We start from the raw sequence: 16,098 nt of genomic DNA on the forward strand, positions 1-16,098 counted from the left end.
CTGCTCGCCCCTTGTCCCAACTCCATTAAACCTGGATGTCTGTTGGTTGGAGGCGGGTTGGGGTTGGGTTTGATATTTTTAAAATTTTAACATCTGACCTGACCCCAACCCACTTTTTCTTGGAATAAGATTCAGCCCTAAGAATCCACTGGTGACCCCCCTAGTTGTGCTGAACCTCCGGTTTGTCTTCCACTGCTCTAACAAACCTCGGGTTCCCTTTGTACAGTAATGCTAGATCAAAGGACCCCTCCATTCTGCCAAACTCCAGCAGTCCCACTGTAGTACTACCAAACTCCAGGGCCTCCACACCAGTTCTGACAAAACCTGGACTCATTTCCCAGTGCAACCAAAGTGCAGGACTGCCCCAAATGCAGCTAAACTCCACTCCCTTTAACCAGTACTGCTCTAACTCTAACTTACATACTCTTCCATACCACCTTGCCATGTATTTTCAGTTTTAGAAACAATAAGGGATTACAAATCAAATACATTGGTAAAGGAATATATATGTAATAAAGTCCATGCATTTGCAGTTTTTATGGAATTCAATCGCTAATCCACCAAAAAATTCCACAATGCCATTCCTGGAAGTCCTGGACTAGTTTTGATTGCCTAAGGTGGTCGGAAAGGAATTTCCCAGATTTTTCTTCCCAAATTGGCCAGTGTTTTTACCTTTTTTTGACCTCCCAGGAGATTACATGGTTTTGGGCGGGGTAGAGAATGTATATATTATGATGCACCAGGCATCAGAATTGTATGGACAGGCTCTATAGATGGACCAGAGGGTCTTTTCCTATCTGTCATTGTTCATATTTAATAAAAATGCAATTTAACTGATTCAGTCAATGTAAATTAGTGGCCCTAATGTTATCTCCGACATAAACCAAATATCCATTGCTTGCATTATGTCACAAATGGGAGATAATTATTCCTACCTAGCTCTTTCCTAAACCAGATCCACGTGTCAAATAAACTCTAACGTACAGAGGTAATTAAGAAAATGCAAACATTACACAAGAAATTATCTGCTTTAAAACTTGACTATTTTTAATTTGATTTTATCTGCACAGCCTGTAATGAATGGTGAAACCCACCAATCGGATCAATGGGAACAAGCGACACCACCCACTTCACAGAGCCCCAGCCCAAATCCAAATCAGAGTGGAACTGAGAGTACTGCAGGTAAGAATTGTAGGAAATGCATGGTGTTCTATTCCAGCACTCACACACTTCCTAGATTGCAGTAACATTCCTGTGTGATGAAATGTTAATTTATGATCCATAACCTTGGCATCCAGTTTCACTGTGGACGTGTTATTGATAGTTTAATGTTCAGGTTCTTCGGGATTGATGTTTATGCTTACTCATTCCAAAGTGGTGTTATGTCTTTTGTACAGGATTTCTTCGGATTAATATTGTTTCTTTGTGAGTCATGCGTGGAAGGTGTTACTGTTTGTTTTCTTTTTCATTAAGTAAACTTTCTTCTTTTCTCAGCAACTGTTCTTCTTTTACATTGTTTTAAGCCATTTTGTAAGGTGATGTGGTGATCTTTATTCTATTTTTGAAGGCTAACTGTGATATACTTCCTTTCTTTGGAACATTCCCTTCCTTTTCCCTGCATCTGCTTCCATTTCAAATTAGGGTTGTGTTGTTTAATTATTCTTGCTGTTGTTCAATTATTTTTTTCTTTATTGTTCCAAATCTCCCTAAGCTTCTTAGCCACTTTGCTCTTGCAATATAGTTAGTTTTGTTAAGCGAATTTTTGAGAGTGTATGTTGTGTCGGTACCTTTCTACCTAGACACAATTTAGGACACCGAACTCAGAGATTCAAACATGAAGTGCTTTATTCAGGAAGGAAAGGAAGTTCTGGAAAGTTCCGAACAAAGAGAGCTAAACTTAACCAAGAGAACACCCAACCATTTATCTGCTGTGACAGCGCCACCACAGGTGGGAGGAGAACACACAATACATAACATATTCCTCCCCTCTTAAATGAAAGGTCCACATTATTCCTCAACAGGTAAGTTACTTTCAATGCACTCACTAACCAAGGGTAGAGGTAGACTGCCTCAAACCCTGACTTTACCCTGGGGTTTATTCTGCCCCAGTCTTGTGGGTAAGTCACTAAGCCTACAGATCCAAGCGTCTTGGAGGCCGCCGCTCCCTGACAGGATACCGGCGGTCATCGCTGGCTTCCACAGCAGTAGGCATTGACACAGGCCTGGATGGAGAAGGTGCCTGTGTCAGTCGAAAGTCAGGAGTTTGCACAGGTGGAACAGTCTCTATGACTTCCTGTGTTGGAGAAGAGCACTGTGGCAAAGGATGCTGGTTTGCGGTATCATCCGTAAACAGTTCAGGCCAACCAGCCGTTGGAGCCTCTGTGGCTGTCTCTGCTCCTAGCAACAGTTGATCTGTGTGTCTTCTCCAGACGACGTCCTTGGCAGTCTCAACCGTGTAAGACACAGGGCCTGTCTGCGCGATCACCGTAGCAGGAACCCATTTCGGTCCAGTGTTGTAGTTTCGAGCTAGGACGTGCTCTCCAGGGTGAAACCGTCTCTCCTTGGCTCTTTTCTCTCTGTCTTCAACTTGAGCTTGTTGTTGACAATGGACAACCTGTTCTGCCCTTGGAGGTTTGAGTAAGTCAAAACTTGTCCGCAACTGCCTCTTCATCATGAGCGAAGCGGGGGACGTTTTGGTTGTGGCATGCGGCTCGTTCCTGTAGGACAACAGGAAGCTGTTCAGATGTTGGTGGATGGAGCCCTGACCTTGCGATGCCTTCAAGGTGTGCTTCAAAGTTTGCACGAACCTTTCTGCCAGGCCGTTAGTAGAGGGATGATAGGGCGCAGACCTGATGTGTTGGACACCATTCACATGCAGGAAGGTTGCAAACTCCTGTGATACAAATTGTGGACCGTTGTCACTTACGAGTTGTTCCGGTGAGCCATAACGGCTGAACATCTCATCAAGTTTCTCAATTGTTTTCTCTGCCGTGGTAGACCTCATCACAGCGACCTCCGGCCACTTGCTACGAGCGTCCACAACCACCATAAACATCTTCTCTTCGAAAGGACCGGCGAAGTCCACATGTACTCGCTGCCACACTTCTGCAGGCCAATCCCAGGGGTGTAGGGTTGCCAGCTGTGGAACATTCCGGACCCTTTGACATGGGGAACATGTTTTGGCTTTCTCCTCAGTATTTCCATCAAGACCTGGCCACCAGAAGTAGCTTCTTGCCATTTCCTTCATTCGAACCATCCCACTGTGGCCTGTATGAAGTTGTTGCAGTATCGGTTCCCTCAGAGGTGGTGGAATGATGACACGGCGTCCCCAAAGAAGACAACCTGCCTGGACGGAGAGCTCATTTCTTTTTGAAACGTAAGGTTTCAAACTAGGAGAATCTCCTATAGCTCTCCCTCGAATGACATTGTCCATTACCTCAGACAGGACTGGATCATTGCGGGTGTACCTTCGCACCTGAACTGCCGTGACAGGTGGTCCCTCCACTTGTCTAAAGTAGAAGATGTCTATCTGGCGAGGCTCTGGGGGAGTAACAGGCAAGGGTAGCCTCGAGAGACCGTCTGCGTTGCCGTGCAAGTCTGATTTGCGATATTTGATGTCGTATGTGTGTCCCGACAACAGTAAAGCCCACCTTTGCATCCTGCTTGCAGCAAGAGATGGAATTCCGGTGTGGGGCCTGAAGATTGAAGTCAATAGACGGTGGTCCGTCAAGAGTGTGAACCTTCTCCCAAACAGGTACTGCTGAAATTTTCGAATTCCAAAAACGATTCCCAAGGCCTCGCGCTCAATCTGTGCATAGTTACTCTCGGCCTTGTTCAAGGTGCGTGATGCGAAGGCGATAGGTTTTTCTTCACCCGAAGGCATGATGTGGGATATGACTGCTCCCATACCATATGGTGACGCATCACATGCTAGCTGCACGGGTAGCTTTGGGTCGAAGTGTGTCAGGACCTCTGACTTCAGCAATGCTTTCTTTGCTTGGGCGAAAGCTTCGTTGCACAGTTCAGTCCATTTCCATGTTTTGCCTTGACATAGCAACTGATGTAACGGCTTCAGCAATGTTGCTAAGTCTGGAATAAACTCCCCATAGTAGTTAAGTAGCCCCAGAAATGAACGTAACTGGCTCACATTCTGGGGTGCTGGGGCCTCCACAATTGCCTTGACCTTTGATGGCGCCTTATGCAGGCCAGTAGCGTCAATCACATGCCCCAGGTACTCAACTGAAGACTGAAAGAATTCACATTTGTCTTTACGAACTCTGAGTCCGCACTCTTTCAGTCGTTGTAGTGTCGCATCCAAGTTCAGAAGATGATCCTCCTCATTTGTCCCAGTGACAAGGATGTCGTCCAGGTAGCACTGGACTCCTGGCAGTCCACTCAAAATCTGATCCATTGCCCTTTGGAATAGAGCAGGGGCCGACGTAATTCCAAACGGAAGGCGGCAGTACCTGTATAGCCCCTTGTGTGTCACAATTGTCAGCAGCTCCTTTGATTTGTCCATCGACATGCATTTGTAGATAAACCTGGCATAAGTCTATTTTGCTGAACTTTTGCCCTCCGGCCAGGCCCGTAAAAAGATCATCAGGGAGGGGAAGAGGGTACTGTTCCGCAGACAGCACCGGGTTAATAGTCACTTTAAAATCCCCGCAGATTCGAACAGATCCATCCTTTTTCAGGACAGGAACAATGGGTGTGGCCCATTTGATCACGCTCACAGGCTCCAGGACTCCATTCTCGACTAAGGCCTCCAAGTTAGCCTCAACTTTTGGCCTAATTGCATAGGGTACAGGTTGGGCTTTGTGAAACTTCGGCTTGCTGTCAGGTTTAATGTCCAGTCTCACGCTGATCTTTTTCATGCTCCCAAGTTCCCCATTGAAGAGTTCTGCATGTTTGTTTAACACTGCAGTCAGACCTGACTCCCCTTTTGACATCATGCGGACTGCAGGCCAGTCCAGCGTGATTTTCTCTCGCCACGCACGTCCCAGTAGCGATGGGTAATTTCCCTTTACCACATATAGTGGCAGTTTCGCAGTCTGTCCGTTCAATTTAACTGTCACCTCAATGGCGCCTCTCATGGCCACAGGTTCGCCGGTATACGTCTTTAGCACAATGTTTGTTGGCTGAGGGGTAAGATGCTTTAGCATTTTGTTGCAGACAGTGTCTGAAACAAGGGACACAGCCGCGCCTGTGTCCACCTCCATCCGCACTGATTGTCCCTCCACCAGTGGTGATACCCAGTAGCCATTTGAACCACCTGCAACCGTCAGTATGTGCACCTCTTCCTCCTCAGAGGTGTCGCTCCCCTCTGTTTTGCTTGTTCCATCATACTGCACTGAATGAACACTCCTTTTCCTCTCTCGTCCAAATACAGACATTTTGTTTTCATGCTTCCCAGCTCTGTCTGTTCTTTTTTTACCTCTACAGGCGCGTTCAATGTGACCCTTTTTGCCACAATTTTGGCATTCCAGCTCCGTACACCAGCAGTCATTAGCGTGATGGCCGTTTTCCCACAACGGTAACATGTGCCGTTCCGCGCACCTTTAGGCTCAGACGATACCTAGTGAACTCTCCCTGTTGAACTCAACTGGTGAGCCTCCTTTTCTGCCATCTCCATGGAGACACTAACTTCAATGGCCTTTTCAAGAGTACGGTTGTCCTCAGTAAGAAGGCGCTTCTGTGTGGCTGCATTTTGCAGACCACACACGAGTCTGTCTCTAATGGTGTCCTTCAGCACCTCCTTGAACTTGCAGTGTTCTGACAACCTTTTTAAAGCAGCAATAAACATCGTCACTGATTCCCCCTCCTCTTGATTCCGTTTGTGAAATCTAAATCTCTCAGCAATAACCAGAGGTTTTGGTGAAACATGTGCTCCAAGAATTTCCACTAGTTGCTTATATGTTTTAGTTCCTGGCTTGTCTGGCTGCACGAGGCTGCGAAGTAAATTGAATGTCTTCGGCTCCATTACACTCAAAAAGGTAGGCACGACCTTTTCGTTTGCCACCGCATTCGCCAGTACAAAATAGTCAAAACGTTCCGTATATGCACTCCATTGCTCCACATTTTCATCAAAATCACCGATGTTTCCTAATATAGTAGCCATCTCACGTTTCAAATTAAAATTTCTGTTTACTCACTACCGTAACGTTAATGTGATGCTGCAATCTCTGTTCCGAGTGTTTTGTAGTCGAAAACAAGAAAGTTCCCACAACGCAGATTCATCTGATCCTCGTCGCCACTTGTTGTGTCGGTACCTTTCTACCTAGACACAATTTAGGACTCAGAACTCAGAGATTCAAACATGAAGTGCTTTATTCAGGAAGGAAAGTAAGTTCTGGAAAGTTCCGAACAAAGAGAGCTAAACTTAACCAAGAGAACAACCCAACCATTTATCTGCTGTGACAGCGCCACCACAGGTGGGAGGAGAACACACAATACATAACAATGTATGTGTGGAATATACCCTTCATCTCTGTCAAATCTCTTCTCCCTTGGAGTTGCTTTTGCTGAGGTGATATTTATTGTGTGACCTGCCACATGCATTCTTTCCTAGCAGGGAACTTTCAATGTATCCTTTGATTCAAGCGTTGTAATGGTCCATCTGTCAAAACTGAAATTTATATATGTTCTTTGGACCCTTTTTTTGGTAAGTATTGCTTTGAGTTCTCAATAGGCCTAGAGCAAAAGAAGTAGACAGTAGCTGCTTATACAACTATAGATAAATGAGTGTTGATTACGATCTCCTTCTGTACAAAGTTTCCTGGAATTTAGGGCATAATAGATTTATATTATCCAGTTTCGGGTAATGCAATGTCTTGTGTGCAGTCTCATTAAGGTTATACATACTAAGGAATTTAGCTACCTCAGAACAATTGAACCAAAGATTAATCTGACCAGTAATAACTAAAGCTCTCCAGCAAGCCCATTATAGAGGTGTTGTATAAGATTGGAACTGTTTCTAAGGCGAGGACCAAATTGAGAAATTAGAAAGTCACGGATTAATCAAGGACAGTCAGCATGTATTTGTTAAGGGAAGGTCATGCCTGACTACCTCCTCAAAAAATTAAATCAAGTTAATGAGGAGGGTCGATGAGGGTAGTGCATTTGATGTAGTCTGCATGGATTTTGGCAAGGCCTTTGACAAGGTCCCACATGGCAGGTTGATCAAAAAAGTGAAAGCTCATGGGATCCAAGGGAAAGTGGCAAGTTGGATCTAAAAATTGGCTCAGTGGCAGAAATCAAAGGGTAATGGTCGACGGGTGTTTTTGTGACTGAGGCTGTTTCCAGTGGTGTTCCACAGGGCTCAGCACTAGGTCCCCTGCTTTGTGTGGTGTATATATCAATGATTTAGACTTCAATGTAGGGGGCATAATTAAGAAGTTTGCAGATGATTCAAAAATTGGCTGTGCGGTTGACAGTGAGGAAGATAGCTATAGGCTGTAGGAAGATATCAATGGACTGGTCAGGTGGGCAGAAAAGTGGCAAATGGAATTCAATCTGGAGGCGTGTGAGGTAATGCATTTGGGGAGAGCTAACAAGGATAGGGAGTATACTATAAATGGTCAGATACTGAGAAATGTAGAGGAACAGTGGGACTTTGGAGTGCATGTACACAGATCCCTGAAGGTAGCAGGCCAGGTTGATAAGGTAGTTAAGAAGGTATGCAGGATACTTTCCTTTATTAGCCGAGGCATAGAATATAAGAGCAGAGAGAACTGTATAAAACATTCGAAAATGCTGGAAAAACTCAGTCGGCCAGGCAACATCCGTGGAGAGAAATTAGAGTCAACGTTTCGGGGCAAAACCCTTTATCAAGACTAAAGAGACACAGGGAATGAAATAGATTAAGAGACCGGGCTGGGAGAGAACAAAAGAGAAGAAGAGACATTAAGAGGTATTCAAAACGAGATGAGATGGTGATAGGACTAGTGGAGACAAAAGACGGCTCTAGATTAGGTGTGAAATGCGCTGGCAGAATGGGAGACAGCTGCCATGTGGGAGAGAGGGGAAAAAAAGGAGGAAAGGGGGGTAGGGGAAAAACCAAAACAAAGGTGTGGATAAAAAATACAAGTAAAAATGTAATAGGGGCCGAGGTTATGATCTGAAATTGTTGAACTCGATATTGAGTCCGGAAGGCTGTAAAGTGCCTAATCAGAAGATGAGGTGCTGTTCCTCGAGTTTACGTTGAGCTTCCGTGGAACAATGCAAGAGGCCAAGGACGGTGAGGTCCGAGTGGGAATGTATAAAACATTCGTTGGGCCGCAGCTAGAGTACTGCGTACAGTTCTGGTCACCACATTACAGGAAAGATGTGATTGCACTAGAGAGGGTACAGGGGAGATTTAAGAGGATGTTGCCAGGACTGGAGAATTTTAGCTATGAGGAAAGATTGGAGAGGCTGGGTTGTTTTCTTTGGAACAGAGGAGGCTGAGGGGAGAATTAATTGAGGTGTATAAAATTATGAGGGGCCTAGATAGAGTAGATAGGAAGCACCTATTTCCCTTAGCAGAGAAGTCAATAACCAGGGGGCATAGATTTAAAGAAATTGGTAGAAGGATAAGAGGGGAGTTGAGAAATGTTTTCACCCAGTGGGCAGTAGGGGTCTGGAGCGCACTACCTGAAAGGGTGGTAGAGGCAGAAACCCTCAATGAATTTAAAAAGTACTTGGATATGCACTTGAAGTGCCGTAACCTGAATGGCTACAGACCTACAGCTGGAAAGTGGGATTAGGCTGGATAGCTCTTTTTTGACCGGCGCAGACACGATGGACTGAATGGCCTCCTTCTGTGCTGTAAATTTCTGTGATTCTATGAGTACTTCTATCTCTCCCATCCCTGTAACTCATGGGATTTCAACTGAAATACTCTCAAAAAAGATTTCCCATGAACACACATTTCTATAGGATTTTATGCCCATCAAAGTCAGAAATTTTCCTACATCTACACAAATGACAACATACCAAAAATGCATGAACTGTAAATATACAGGAAACATTGTGTAGTATATAGGGAAAAATTATGGCATTGAAATACTATAGAATTACATCTACAGCACAGAAACAGGCCATTTGGCCCAACTAGCCTGTGCTGGTATTTATACTCCGCACTAGTTTCCTCCGATTCCATCTACTGTACCTCATCTCAGCCTTTCAGCATATCTTTCTATTCCATTTTCTCTCATGTACCCTCGTCTAATTTCCTTTTGAAAGCATCAAAGCTATTTGCCTCATCCACCAATACAATAGCAAAATACTGTGGATACTGGAAGTCTGAAATATGAACAGAAAATGCTGGAAATACTCAGCAGGTCAGGCAGCATCTGTGGAGAGAGAAACAAAGTTAACGTTTCAGGTCGAAGACCATTCATCAGAACTGATGCAGCAGAAGGCTCAACGGAACGCCAGATAACTACTACTGGATCCCCTTCCAAAATAAGCCTGCACAGTACCTCATTAATGCAAGGCGAACATCTAAAGTCTCTAGAATGGGCACACTTTAATTGTTTCCTCATCTTCCTCAGAACTGATGAAAGGTCATCGACCTGAAACTTTAACTATGTTTCTCTCTCCACAGATGCTGCCTGACCTGCTGTGTATTTCCAGCATTTTCTGTTTTTATGCCTCAACCATTTCCTGTGGTAGCGAGTTCTGCATTCTAACCATTCTCTGAGTAAATAAATTTCTCATTTCCCTATTGGATTTATTAGTAACTGTCTTGTATTTTTTTTAATTTGTTTTCGTGGGATGTGGGCGTCGCTGGCAAGGCCAGCATTTATTGCCCACCCCTAATTGCCCTTGAGAAGGTGGTGCTCAGGTGCCTTCTTGAACTGCTGAAGTCCGTGTGGTGAAGGTACTCCCACAGTGCTGTTAGGTATGGAGTTCCAGGATTTTGACCCAGCGACGATGAAGGATCGGCGATATACTTCTAAGTCAGGATGGTGTGTGACTTGGAGGGTGACTTGGAGGGGAACTTGGAGGTGGCGGTGTTCCCAAGCACCTGCTGCCCTTGTCCTTCCAGGTGGAAGAGGTTGCGGGTTTGGGAGGTACTGCCAAAGAAGCCTTGGCGAGTTGTTGCAGTGCATCTTGTAGATGGTACACACTGCAGCCACAGTGCCCCGGTGGTGGAGGGAGTGAATGTTTAAGGTGGTGGATGGGGTGCCAATCAAAAGGGCTGCTTTGTCCTGGATGGTGTCGAGCTTCTTGAGTGTTGTTGGAGCTGCACTCATCCAGACAAGAGGAGAGTATTCCATCACACTCCTGACTTGTGCCTTGTAGATGGTAGAAAGGCTTTGGGGAGTCAGGAGGTGACACAATCGCTGCAGAATACCTAGCCTCTGACCTGCTCTTGTTGCCACAGTATTTATGTGGTTGGTCCAGTTAAGTTTCTGGTCAATGGTGAACCCCAGGATGTTAATGGTGGGGGATTCGGCAATGGTAATGCCGCTTAATGTCAAGGGGCGGTGGTTAGACTCTCGATTGTTGGAGATAGTCATTGCCTGGCACTTCTGTGGCGCGAATTTTACCTGCCACTTATCAACCTAAGTCTGAACGTCGTCCAGGTCTTGCTGCATGCGGGCATGGACTGCTTCATTATCTGAGGAGTTGTGAATGGCACTGAACACTCTGCAGTCATCAGCGAATATCCCCACTTCTGACCTTATGTTGGAGGGAAAGTCATTGATGAAGCAGCTGAAGATGGTTGGGCCTAGGACACTGCCCTGAGGAACTCCTGCAGCGATGTCCTGGGGCTGTGATGATTGACCATCAACCACCACAACCATTTTCCTTTGTGCTAGGTATGACTCCTGCCAGTGGAGAGTTTCCCCCCCCCCGATTCCCATTGACCAGTTTTATTAGGGCTCCTTGATGCCACACTCGGTCAAATGCTGCCGTGATGTCAAGGGCAGTCACTCTCGCCACACCTCTGTAATTCAGCTCCTTTGTCCATGTTTGGACCAAGGCTGTAATGATGTCTGGAGCCAAGTGGTCTTGGCGGAACCCAAACTGGGCATCAATCAGTGAGCAGGTTATTGGTGAGTAAGTGCCGCTTGATAGCACTGTCGATGACATCTTCTATCACTTTGCTGATGATTGAGAGTAGACTGATGGGGCAGTAATTGGCCAGATTGGATTTGTCCTGCTTTTTGTGGACAGGACATACCTGGGCAGTTTTCCACATTGTCGGTTAGATGTTAGTGTTGTAGCTGTACTGGAACAGCTTGGCTAGAGGCGCGGCGTGTTCTGGAGCACAAATCTTCAGCACGATAGCCAGGATGTAGTCGGGGCCCATAGCCTTTGCTGTATCCAGTGCGCTCGGCCCTTGATATCACGCAGAGTGAATTGAATTAGCTGAAGACTGGTTTCTGTGATGGTGGGGACCTCGGGAGTAGGCCAATAGGGATCATCCACTCGGCACTTCTGGCTGAAGGTGGTTGCAAACGCTTCAGCCTTGTCTTTTGCACTCACGTGCTGGACTCCACCATCATAGAGGATGGGGATATTCATGGAGCCTCCTCCTCCCGTTAGTTATTTAATGGCCCACCACCATTCACGACTGGACCCTTTATGGACCCTAGTTTTGGAATGTAGTAGAGAAGTGGTTTAACTCACACTTCTGATGGGCAAAGAAGAGCAGCTAAATTTCTCCCCAAACCTCTGATATGGAAGGATGTTATCTGTAGAGATAAAATGAAATATATCCCCACTCTAGCATGTAAAAGGTCCAGTCTCTGGAGAACCATATTAGTTCTACAACGTACCTTGTTAGTAAGTTATGGGAACTGGAAGAGGCTCCTGTGAGTCAACAAAATGCATGCACCTAGGAAAAATGGAGAAGAAACTTATCAATTGGAAATCAAAGTATTGTGAGAATTGAATTCAACATGGTTGTGCTGGGAAAACTCCTCCTCTGCCCTAGAACAAGCTGAGAATCCTGGGTTCCACTCTTCAACAAGGAGAGTTTGTTGCATGCTTGGAGACCTGCGATGATGTCAGCAATACAGACTAACAAAGATATTAAAGGACACAATGGGGGAGAAATTGGGTGAGTAGCGCCACCTGTTAGCGCCTAAAGAGGCAGCCAGTGGCTGTAGCGCCACTAGCTGCGTCTGCGGCGATATTCAGTAGGGGCGCTAATGGTGGCGTTAGGCATTTGCGCTGCGCCGCCACCGATGACATCATCAGTGTGTGCAGCGCCCCATTTGTGCCCCGTTCGCGATATTTGGTAGTGAACGCCGCAGTTGCGCCGCTCGCTACCCGCGCCCGGTTCACGGGGCCTTACTGTGCTGGCAGCGGCGCAAGTTAAGGTGGAGGTGCGGGGTGGCCGCTTTTTCGGCAGCCGCCTGCCAGCACCTCCGTCCCTGGCCTCCTAACCCCCCCCCCCGCCCGCGGCATTGCCGGCTGTTTCCCGAGAGCCCGGCACTTCTCCTTGGTGCCGGGCTCATTTGCCAGCACTCGCGATCGGGGCTCGCGCTGTTGCAGGCACCTCCCCCTTAACAGTGGGAGGAAGGCCTGCAGTACTGCAGCGTGCCGTGCCGCAGCATGTGGCGCTGCGGCACGTTGCGCTGCGATAATCGGTTTCAGCGCCCTAAGAGGGATGCGGAGCGCCTCGAGCCTCGCCCCGTGTCCCTCGAGGGGCACTGAAACTGAATTTCTGTACTGATCGCTGCGCTAAATCCTGCGCTCCGCCGACTTTTGTGCCACTTTGGCGCCCCAACCCAATTTCTAGGCCAATGAGTTGAACACATGGGCGAAGATACATCCGTATCAGCAAAAATATTCCTGGCACTATCCTTTTTTACACAGAGGAAGATTGAAGGCTATCGGTGGGGGGGGAGCGGGGGGGGGCGGGGAGAGTGGGGGAGTGGGGCATTGGGGTTGGTTTTAGATTGCTCTAGCAAAGAACTGGCACAGACGAAATGGCCAACTAGCCTCCTTCTGTGCTGTAGTCATCTACGGTTTACACACTGCTGCTGGGCCAGTTCTTATTACAACATGCTGGTATAAATTTTCCCTGGCAGAAATCAGATGACAGCAAAAGTGCTGCTCTTTTTTTAATATAGTGGATAGATTTCAGGGTCCACTTTTCACAAAGAACCTTAAGATCAAAATTATATTTTGGATAAAGTATGCAGGTGACTTTGCATTTTTACCACTACCGTTTTCATGTTTATACTGAGACCTGATGCTGTAATACAGGTCGTTTAATGAGGAAAAGACAGGTGATGATTAAAAGTGTCAAGTGTCATGTTCGTAGCACAGCAAAAGATCAATGAAAGATGAAGTGGTAAATTCTAACCTGAGTGGAGAAACAGAGATCTAGGATGCAAATACATTGGCCCGGAATTTGCGGTCAGGATGACGGCACACTGGCAGCGTTTGCCTTTGAAACTGACCACAACTTCGGGCTTTGGCGCATAAAGTTGCGGTCTGTCATTGACAGCTCCGACACAGGCCGTGCTGTGCACCCCACAGAGCCGTCAATCTGTGTAATCACTCAAATTAGGGAAACTGGCGAAACCTTCGGCTCTGCCGCAGTAATTAGCTGTTAAATTCCCCACTAAAAGTTAGACCCAAAGGGATTAGGTGTAACTAGGGTTTTAACAGCCGATTGATTACTAGGCAAAGTTTAAGGTCCCGAAAAACTAATTTTAATTTTATGCTATGTGAAATTTATCAATTTTAATAAAAATTAACATTTTTAAGAAACTTTAAAGAAAAGTTTTTTTGTTCATCTTTATTTCAGGTTTCCCTTTTCTCCATGTGAGAGCCCCAATCTTTGTTTTGCTCGGTCTAATATTTTTAAAAAGTTAGAATTTTAGGAGCTTACTCACTTCCTTTGTTCGCTGTCTGAGAATTCTGCGTTTTGATTGGCTGCTTAGTCAGCTTGTTGACAGCACAGCAGCTCGTACAAGGGGATCCCCACTAACCTCCATAGATTTGAATTGAATGTCGGAAGACCCAAAGTTTTCGACACAGGTCACAAGATCCTTGTGTGAAGCTTACTTTGGTGTCAGCGGCGCACGCCTTCACTTTGCTGCTGACCACAAATTCCGGGCCATTGATTTTTAAAGGTGGGAATGCAGATAGAAAAGGCCATGAAAAAAGCAAATGGGGATTTGAGTTTTATACATGAGGGCATTGAACATAAAAGCAAAGAAATGATTTTGAATTTGTGCAAGATATTGATTAGGTCACAATTGGGGCATTGCATGCAACAGGAGGAGGAGGCTCCATGAATATCCCCTTCCTCAATGATGGCGGAGCCCAGCACCTAAGTGCAAAAGACAATGCTGAAGCTTTTGTAACTATCTTCAGCCAGAAGTGCCGAGTGGATGATTCATCTTGGCCTCCTCCTGAGAACCCCACCATCACAGAAGCCAGTCTTCAGCCAATTCGACTCATTCCAAGAAATGGCCGAGCGCAGTGGATACAGCAAAGGTAATGGGCCCCGAAAACATCCCGGTTGTAGTGCTGAAAGGTTGTGCTCCAGAACTAGCCACGCCCCTAGCCAAGCTCTTCCAGTACAGCTACAACACTGGCATCTACCCGACAAAGTGGAAAACTGCCCAGGTATGTCTCGTCCACAAAAACCAGGACAAATCCAATCTGTCCAATTACCGCCCCATCTGTCTACTCTCAATAATCAACAAAGCGATAGAAGGAGTCATCAACAGTGCTATCAAGCGGCACTTACTCATCAAATAACCTGCTCACCAGTGCTCAGTTTGAGTTCCGATAGAACCACTCAGCTCCAGACCTCATTATAGCCTTGGTCCAAACATGGACAAAAGAGCTGAATTCCAGAGGTGAGGTGAGAGTGACTACACTGGACATCAAGGCAACATTTGACCGAGTGTGGCATTAAATAGCCCAGTAAAATTGAAGTCAATGGGAATCTGGGGAAAACTCTCCACTGGCTGGAGTCAAACCTACCTAGCCCAAAGGAAGATGGCTGTGATTGTTAGAGGCCAATCATCTCAGCCCCAGGACATTGTGGCAGGATCAGGGCAGTGTCCTAGGCCCAACCATCTTCAGCTGGTTCATTAATGACCTTCCCTCCATAATAAGGTAAGAAGTGGGGATGTTTGTTGATGATTGCATAGTGTTCAGTTCCATTCGCAACTCCTCGGATAATAAAGCAGTCTGTGCCCGCATGTAGCAAGACCTGGACAACATTCAGGCTTGGGCTTGTAAGTGGCAAGTAACATTCGCGTCACACAAGTGCCAGGCAATGATCATCTCCAACAAAAGAAAGTAATTTAATGGCATTACCATCGTTAAATCCCCCACCATCAACATCCTGGGGTCACCATTGACCAGAAACTTAACTAGAGCAGCCATATAAATACTGTGGCTACAAGAGCAGGTCAGAGGCTGGGTATTCTGTGGCAAATGTCTCACCTCCTGACTCCCCAAAACCTTTCCGCCATCTACAAGGCACAAATCAGCAGTGTGATGGAATACTCTCCACTTGCCTGGATGAGTGCAACTCCAACAGCACTCGAAGCTCGACATCATTGAGGACAAAGCAGGTGGGCAGCACGGTGGCATAGTGGTTAGCACTGTTTCCTCACAGCGCCAGGGACCCGGGTTCGAATCCGGCCTCGGGCGACTGTCTGTGTGGAGTATGCACATTCTCCCCGTGTTTGCGTGGGTTTCCTCCGGGTGCTCCGGTTTCCTCCCACAGTCCAAAGATGTGCGGGTTAGGATGATTGGCTATGATAAATTGACCCTTAGTGTTAGGGGGATTAAATACGTGGGGTTACGGGGATAGGGTGGGATATGTGTTGGTGTAGGGGTTACGGGGATAGGGTGGGATATGTGTTGGTGTAGGGGTTACGGGGATCGGGTGGGATATGTGTCGGTGCAGGCTCGATGGGCCGAAATGGCCTCTATCTGCACTGTGGGGTTTCTGTGATTCTGTGAAAGCAGCCCGCTTGATTGGCACCCCATCCACCACCTTAAACATTCATTCCCTCCACCACCGGTGCATTGTGGCTGCAGTGCGTACCCATCTACAAGATGCACTGAGCAACTCGCCAAGGCTTCTTCAACAGCACCTCACAAACCTGCGCCCTCTTCCAC

General features: G+C 46.5%; 1 protein-coding gene across 1 annotated transcript in view; it reads left to right on the forward strand.

The window, feature by feature from the left end:
• The window catches only part of LOC147108756 (DNA (cytosine-5)-methyltransferase 3A-like), a 289,893-nt gene that overhangs the window by 73,121 nt on the left and 200,674 nt on the right, over window positions 1–16,098 (forward strand). The window contains exon 3 of the mRNA XM_086005535.1: window positions 1,071–1,182. Coding sequence (XP_085861661.1) covers window positions 1,071–1,182 — 112 coding nt within the window. The remainder of the gene's footprint in view (window positions 1–1,070; window positions 1,183–16,098) is intronic.

The sequence above is a fragment of the Somniosus microcephalus genome, chromosome 13 (assembly GCF_052327205.1).
Source record: "Somniosus microcephalus isolate GS21.2 chromosome 13, FLI_Smic_1.0, whole genome shotgun sequence".
Classification (NCBI taxonomy): domain Eukaryota; kingdom Metazoa; phylum Chordata; class Chondrichthyes; order Squaliformes; family Somniosidae; genus Somniosus; species Somniosus microcephalus.